Source organism: Oncorhynchus mykiss, chromosome 10 (genome assembly GCF_013265735.2).
Source record: "Oncorhynchus mykiss isolate Arlee chromosome 10, USDA_OmykA_1.1, whole genome shotgun sequence".
Lineage (NCBI taxonomy): Eukaryota > Metazoa > Chordata > Actinopteri > Salmoniformes > Salmonidae > Oncorhynchus > Oncorhynchus mykiss.
Window position 1 is genome coordinate 18,951,170 of NC_048574.1, and position 8,537 is coordinate 18,959,706.

Genomic DNA, 8,537 nt, shown 5'->3' on the forward strand with positions numbered 1-8,537 from the left:
TCAGAGAAGCAAGACGTTTCAACATTCTGTGTCCCTGGATGGAATCTCCTGACTGCCTGTCTATTATAGTGTACAGCACACCCAAGAATCCACAGAAAACAACCGTAGACTGTAGAGAGACCTTTGCTGTCAATGAAGGTTACTGCTTTATGTCTTGTCTGCAGGTACCTGAAGCCTGATGAAAACAAAAAGTCAAAGCACAAGACTGCTGTGAAGAAGAAGACCCTCAACCCAGAGTTTAACGAGGTAAGGAAGGACTCACTCTCTCTTCCTCTCTTTTCGGTCTCTCTTTCAGGGCTGTCTTGTCTCTCTCAGATATCACAAATCCCTCCAATAATCCTTCCCATTTAAGACTTGAGACTGAGGAGGAACCAGACATTTTCAGATAAAGCTTTATCAACTTACTTATGACACTCATTTTTCAAATTTGTCTAATTATACCTAACTTTTTTCCAGAATGATAGAACTATATGAAAATCACAACTTTAATACTGACTCATTCTACATGTTACCATCACATCTCTTCTTACCATCACATCTGGCACCTCAATCTCTCTGGGTATCACACACTAGTGTTCATTTTTTACTAGAATGCGTTGAATAAAGAAGATTGTAATTATTTTATTGGATTTGACCATTTATCACAGCCATTAGCATGGCAAAGTAGCAAGTAGCAACAAATCTTAGGTTAGAAAAGCCAGTTATCCGTTGAAGATGTTTCAGGGCACAGAGGTGAGTTTCCATCCCCTCCAGCCGACTCGGCTATGATGCTCCGGGCCTCCTTCAGATCAGCCCTCTGTTAATTGTCATTGAGAGGCCAACTTGACTGTAGTAAAAGCTTGTTTCCCCCACATCTCCTGAGCCTGCCTCTTCTTCTCTAAATGCCACACAACCACTCTACCATTAGTCTGTTATGCTGTTCAGAGCAGTGGGCTCCAGAGAGGCCCCACTTTCATGCTCAGACCGCTGCCAAAGAGCTAGCTTACTGTAGCACTCGACTGCAGCATCAAGTGGCTCACATCGGAGTGTTCAGCCATATCAGAGTGAATGGCGTCCTCCCAGACCACACAAAGCCTGTGCCTTGACATTTCCAATGACATTTCCTTTAGAACCCATTTCCATCCTGTTGCTTGTTGGCCTTTCGGCTCAAGATAAGGCAACCTGGGCTTCCTGTGCATTAGGAAGGCATTTTAATTCAATAAGACGAACAGATACATTTGAGTATTGTGGGATTGATAACTGAATGGATTCTCCTCTATCAGCATGATTATGTATGGTTATAGGCAGCAGTAATTAATTGTCATTGATAACATTATTTAATACTTTTATACACATTTATACTTGTTAAAATATCTAACTGTTTGACCTCCTAAAACACCACTTTCATAGGGTTTCTTCAACATTCTAAAGCTCCCATTATTGAAAACTCCCATGACTTTCAACATTCTATTCATTGTAAACAATGTGACTTTGGATGCAAATCAGCTACTTTGAACACTTTCCCCCAAAAAGTACACAAAAATGTATAGTGTATGAAATCTTAGTCTACTTCTCTGCTACTCATATTGGAACAGAAATATCGTCTACCAATCAAATTATAGCAATTGGGGAGCACATGAGAATGATGACACACAGCTCACCACAACCCACTAAAAAACGAACCCGCTATAACAACCCCACACACTCACTAACCAAACTACAATATTCATGGGTTGCATGTTTTGTCACAATATTGTTTTGAACATTCTCTTGAGGACTGATGCCCAAGTGAATGTTCTACTCAATGCTTTGTTGATTAGCACTGGTGAAGATTTCATCAAAACTTTGCTAGCTAATGGCAACATTGCCCTTTCTCTAAAGTAAATTTGACAACATCATAATGATGGCAAAGTTTTTCCTACTTATTATTTCCCTGCTTTAACACTGTCATCTTATTTCCAAGCCCCGTTCAGAGTGACTGCGTTTCAGTCATCAGCCAGGCACCAATATGGGCAGCTGCAGCGTCCGTAGGACATTCATCACAGTGGCAACGACGCGACTGAGTGACGGAGGTGTAACCCGTGAATAGTTAACCCTATAGCCTACCTATCTAAAACATTCACTATAAATATTACCACTGCAATGTACTGGTACTAGTACCTCTGGGCTACTTACTAGTACTTCCTAGTCTCCCACTGATGGCTACTATAAACTATTTATTTTTAAAAGTCCCTCCCTCTACTACAACAATTTTTCAACACTAACAAACTTCTTCCACTAGATGCACCATCCCTAAATAATAGCCTAAAACTTTTCTAATTCCTTATGAGTTAAAGTGTAGTAGTGTGATGAAATATGGGCTCTAACTGCCCCACACTGCAAAGTAATAAGGTTAATATAATAGTCTATAAAAGTAATCAGACCAGATATTTTTATATATTCTTGACGATATTTCACTGCTTCACTTAAGTTAAAAAAAATTATAATAATCTTCAACTAAAAATAAAATAGCTGAAGCAAGTCACACAATTTTACTTTATGTAAAATTATATTTCTAGTATTTAAATACGATTCCTTTGATTATGTTTCTGGTGGAATCTTTTTGGGGGGATAACCTTGCTTTCTGTAAGAAGCTGTTTGGCATGTCAAGTTTTTACATTATTTAAATGTTTTACTGACTTTTGTAGGAGTTCTTCTATGAAATCAAATACGCCGATCTCAGCAAGAAGACACTGGAGGTGACCGTGTGGGATTACGACATTGGCAAGTCCAACGATTTTATAGGTAAGCACTAAGCAAGCGTTACCAAGCGTAGTGACCAAAGCGTTGTGCGCAACTGCACACTGCCCTGCCATCCACACCAGTGACACTCCTGACCAGCCTGGGCTCCCCTGCCTCTCTGCACCTGGCACCTCTGTTTACAACTCCTGTTCACCCACCAGAGGCCTCCATGTGTCCTGATACCTGCCCAGGGACACAAACTTGGATCTAAATGACAACAACAAACAACTGAGCTCTAAAGGAGCAAGCACGAAACAGTGACCCCTGGTGCGTGCCAGCCAGGCTATCAGCCTTTCAGATTGTCATGCCAACATGTGGTTGGTGGGTGAGACATTGAACTTGAAGTGCACCTGAACTTGTCTGAGTGAGGGAAGTTCTGTAAATGACAAGGACTCAATGTATTTTGAAAGATTAGACGTTGAGGATTATAATACAATGCCTTCAGAAAGTATTCATACCCCTTGACTTATTTCACATTTTGTTGCATTACTGTCTGAACTTAAAATATATATATATTTTAATAATCTAATCCACACAATATCACAAAATGACAGTGAAAACATGTTTTTAGATGTATTTATTTTTTATTTATTAAAAATTAAATACAGAAATATCTCATGTATACAAGTATTCACACCCCTTGGCGATGACCCTCAGGTGTATCCATTTTCTGTTGTGTTCTTACCCTTTTCTGCTGTTCTCCCGTCCCCGCTCTCAGGTGGCGTATCCCTGGGCATCAGCGCCAATGGGGAGAGGCTCAAACACTGGTTCGACTGTCTCAAAAACAAGGACAAGAAAATTGAGCGCTGGCACACTCTGACCAACGAACTTCCTGGTACAACATTCAACGACTAATGGCCCATCCACTACCTACACATTTGCAAGTAAGGCCCCTCCCATACTTGCTGTGGACAGGAGTTCAGCCTTGATCGACCAATTTACCAAATCACACTCCAGCTTTCCCATTTCCGGAGACATTTACCAAATCACAGCTCTTGTTTTCTGTATTTCTCTCCCAAGGTTTTGAGCTCACCCCTTATCTTCTATCCCCTTCTGATAATGTGCTGTCTTTAGGGCTTATTTGATGATTCTGCACCTGCAGCTGTCCACGAAACAACGGTTTGGCAGTGTTGAGAAAGAGTCTGATGTATGTCCCAACAAAACCATAAGTGTGCAACACATGGGAAACACAAGGTTTGCTGCACAAAACTAGAGAATAGATTATATTTAAATTGTTTGCTGTCCAGAGATGCATATTCACTAGGTTTACTGGCAAATGTACTGGCAGATATGGGGAATGTGCACTTTGTTGAAATGACAGGAGAAAAGTGTGGATTATTTACTTCAGACACTGCTCTAAAAAGCATGTAATGTTTACAAGTCTAGGACGCAGCTCCACACACCTATGCTGTTCCTCTCAAGTTCGTCTTTGCAGGAGAAAGGGGGAAAAAGACACACGTAATGTGTTTTATATAGATGGTTTACTTTCAGGCCATTGCAAATGTCTAATCCTGTGATGAAGGGTTTGGGCTAGGAGAGGGAAATGAGGAAGTGGTGAGGCATTTTTAATAAAGTAGCGCTAAGTATCTTGTTGCTTGTGTTTCAGTTGTTTTTAAAGTAGAGTAAAATGTACACTACCCCAATCAGTGTATCAGATGAATGTAGACTATAACCCTTCTATCCCACAGTACAGTAACTCCTCTGAGAATGTGCACCCAAGTGCTGTGTGTTATTGAACCAGTTCATACATAAAATTCAAGGTCTGATAAACATCAGAGAGTTGCATTGGATGGCATGGGAGGAAGAGAATTGAACTTCTGCAGCCCCATTGGCAAACTGTCAATGATGTTACTTGAGGTGGAACATTGTCCATAGATCTATATTTTTAATGACATGAGGGCTGTCATGGAACTACCGATTCATAGTTAATGTAGTGGAATGTACGAGTTGGCGCTGCTTAGTCCTAGAACCCTATTTAGTCGAAGAGAAGCCAATATGACTCAGAACACACTTCACACTTATTTGATATCAAAGCACGGTTTGATCATTGTGCAAAATTAAGCATTTTATATTCACCTTTTTATTGTTGCCTGTTGTCTAAGAAATCACAGGGCTAAAATGTATGTTTATGTGTGCGTGCACATGTTTGTACTGTATGTATGTTGGTGAACGCAACCAACAAATTGTCCTTTTAATTGTGAAATATTCAACTGGCCAATTCTTAGCCAACAGGTAATCATTGTATATATATTGCTAGTGTTTTCCATTGTACATGTTGTTGGCATTCAAACTTGAACTGTACTTTTAGTTTATGTATAGCAGCATACAACCAGTATATACCCGACAGGACATGATTATAAGTTGTTTCATTTTGTGTTCTAATTTATTTTACCCATTGCGATATTTTTGACAGCTTTTGTCTTCCTTTAATAATCTCAAATTGTGTTCCATTTCATTCTTAAACATGCAGTGAGCTTAATCTCAAGGGTATTTTTCATTTTCATTGACCTACCCATGTGGGCTTAACGTTCCTACTTCATCTTCACAGTTTACTCAAGAGAGGGTCAAATATTCCACCTGTCTATCTGAGCGTTAGTCTCTCTGGCCTGGTGTGGAGAGTGAAACACTAACTCTCATTGGCTATGCAGCAGTCAAATATCTTCCCCCTCTACTAATGAGAAGTTGTTTTGGACACAAAGGTCCAACACTATCTCTTCATCAGTCCTACAGGGGTCAGGCAGGCATGAAGGTGGTCTCTTTCTCAAATGCATATACAGTCGCAACAGCAGCCCAACCTGTGGAATTTTGTAATCTGTTTGCCTTTGTACTCAAAACTGGATATTATGACAAAAATGCATGCAGATGTTATTGGTTTGTCATGAAATGACTTTGCTTAATGTTTGATACTGCTGTTTTTTCTGTGAAAAAAATAACACAACTGTGGATGCTACAAGAATGTCAATATTTCTTCTGGACGTTTTGTACCTTTGAACACTATCGCATTGACTGTCTGGGGATGTGACTGCACGTGAAGAAAATCTCTGCCTCTGTTTTGTTCCTTTTTTTAACACTCAGGCAATTGTTTGCATAGTTCTGGTGGTTCTCTGGTTTTCAAAAAATTATTAAGAAAAACAATTAGATTTTCTCCTATTTCATTAGTCTTGGCACGGAATGGCCGTATGATTGTGCCTTTTCTTTTGTAACAGTGTATTTTTGCACCACTCAAGATTAGATCATAGCTTTCATATGGAAATAATACATGGCACATTTATATTTCTGTATATGCGTTAGTATCGGAACACTGTTTCCCTCTTTGAATATTTCCCACCCAAATGACACGAGGCCAGTGTCATTCCACTATGTGATGGTGTTGACAGTGAGGGCAGGGGGGGTGCAAGGTTGAGGTGGAAGCATGGATTTATACGTCTGTGGATGGAAGAGGTCACAATGAAAGGCAACAGGGTCTGTATTAACAAAGTGTCTCAGAGAAAGTGCTGATCTAGGATCAGTTTTGCCTTTTAAATTATAATGAATTATATTATACGGACAGGGGTGACCTGATCCTAATCAGCATCCCTGGTCTTAGACGCTTTGTGAATGCGGGCCCAGATCCCGATTTCTGAACGTAGTACACAAACCACAGATAAGCCAGTATGCCAAGTTACATCTTCTACTTATATGGAGGATGTTTTAGTGTATTTTTTTACAGTAAACCGGATGTGGCAGACTGGTGATGGAAAGGCTGTGAATTTAATTAGTCTGAGCTTATTATCTTGGTCAGGTGTTTTTTGTACTGACAATTACATCTGTGGCAAGTTGCCAAGCATGCCACAGAACATTGTGTTTTGTAAGCTGTTTTCGGCTCACTGAAGGTATTCATCTTCAAGTAACAACGATAAGGTTACCAATATTGCCCATATTCATTGAGCGTACACCATATTCATTACATTATCCAGTTATGTACATTTTTGACCCAGCAAAAAAAACTCTACCAGAAACCAGAATATTTATTATTTTATCCATTTTTTTTTATTTTAAGAATTACATTATTCCTTACATTTGTTTTTTACTCTGGTGAATGGTGTGCTATTTGTATGTTTAAATTTGAAATCTTGTTCAATAAAGTAGAGAACCTAAATAATATTGCCTCATGTTGTAATGTTATGATTCTTTTGATTCTCAACCCCCAGTTCTGGAGAGCTACTGGGTGTGAAGGCCTTTGCTTAGAGCAAGAAGAGCCCTGTGGCTTCAGACTATTGGGTGTGGGAGAGTGGGAAATCTGGGGACCCGTTGTCCAAGTAGGCTACACGTAGCGACTGTATGTGTGTGGAAAACATCTAATCACAGGTAAGGCATTTAACTTGTTTAGTATAGTCCGTTTGTAACTCCACTCAATACTTGTAGCTGTATAGTCCGTGTGTTTGTGTTGTTGGTCTTGGCTAGCTTAATGTTCCGGTCGGTAGCTAGCTAGCACTCACTCACTCACGTGGCTCCTAGCACCTTCATGAAAAGAGGCATGAGGGAAGCTTTAAAATATTGCCTTTTTCTAAGTAGTGAGAACACTTGTGAGCAGGCAATGATGTAAATGTATGTTTAGACATTGTACGTTTCTTGAGTTTTGTAATTGACTTTAACAAGCAGAGAAGAAAATAGTTTTTTGCTGTGAATCAATGGGGTAACCACAGGTTATTTTCCCCACAGGCAGGCGGGACTGTGACATTCTATCTAATACTGACTGGGACTCCGAAATCCTCCAACCAGGATTTCTGGGAAAACAGGGAATTTATTGAAATGTCACAGAATTTTGCAACCCTACTGTTATGTCAACTTCTCTGCAAGGGAATGGACCATAGACGGATTAAACTGAAGCCTGCCCTCTAGCGGTGTGTATTTGTAATTCCACAAGTGCAACATTTGATACTGTGACAGCTGGTCTAATGCTGCGTTGACATGCTGTTTTTGTTGTCTTTTTTTTTTGCCTTCAAGTTTATTTTAAACAAAAAACAACAATAACAACCATCACAAAACTATGATAACTGAAGTGAAAGGCTTGTATATTTTATTCCCATTGTCTATAAAAGTAAAACAGCTTTTGCAAATTAAGTAGTCTTTTCTGTTATTCCTGTCTTTACAAGTACTCTCATTTCTCCTCCACTTCTGCAGTGGGAGGATTTGCTTTGTATTTGCCCCCCTCGACGTCATAGTGGATCACGTTGTCCCAGATGTCCTCCTTGGACGACATAAATGTTTCCCTCTTCTTCTGCCATCTCAGGCCTACATAGAGCACCACGATCACCAGGAGTATGACCATGCACAGTAAAATGGCCATCACTGCCCCGGTGCTGAGACCCACTGGTAGGAAGACTGCTTCTGCCGTGCAGGACAGGAGGGACCCGTCGGTCTCACAGATACACATGCGGACAGTGAGGGTGCCAGTGCTGCTCTGGGCTGGGTAGCCACTGTCCTCCACCACCACCACATGCACCACATAGTACTCTTGGACTCGCCTCTGAAACACCACACGCTTGGTCACTATCCCCACTGTGTTGTTTCCAAAGTCTTGCACTGTGAAATTCATGTTTCTGATTTCCCTGGGGGACTTGAAGAACTTCTGTCCAACAGCAGGAAGACCCTTGTTCGTAGCATTGATGGTCTGAATTACCTGGTATACTTTTGCATTTTCACAGACAAACGTGTCAAAGGGAATGGTGAGCTCCGGAGGGAACTCGTTGACATCCAGCACATTGACTGTGACCTTGTTGGATAGGATAGGGTTG

At 40.5% G+C, this 8,537-nt stretch overlaps 1 protein-coding gene across 2 annotated transcripts in view; it reads left to right on the plus strand.

Annotated features, from left to right (window-relative positions):
• Window positions 1–7,831, plus strand: part of LOC110533442 (double C2-like domain-containing protein beta) — a 181,804-nt gene extending 173,973 nt beyond the window's left edge. The window contains exons 7-10 of one of the 2 annotated variants that reach the window (XR_005053594.1): window positions 165–246; window positions 2,667–2,763; window positions 3,479–7,107; window positions 7,462–7,831. Coding sequence is in view for 1 of the 2 variants with exons in the window: in XM_036989831.1 (XP_036845726.1) it covers window positions 165–246; window positions 2,667–2,763; window positions 3,479–3,615 (316 nt within the window). In the remaining variant the exon portion in view is untranslated. Of the gene's footprint in view, window positions 1–164; window positions 247–2,666; window positions 2,764–3,478; window positions 7,108–7,461 lie in introns of those variants that run through there. The other variant, XM_036989831.1, reaches the window with a different exon arrangement.
• Window positions 7,832–8,537: the final 706 nt, after the last annotated feature.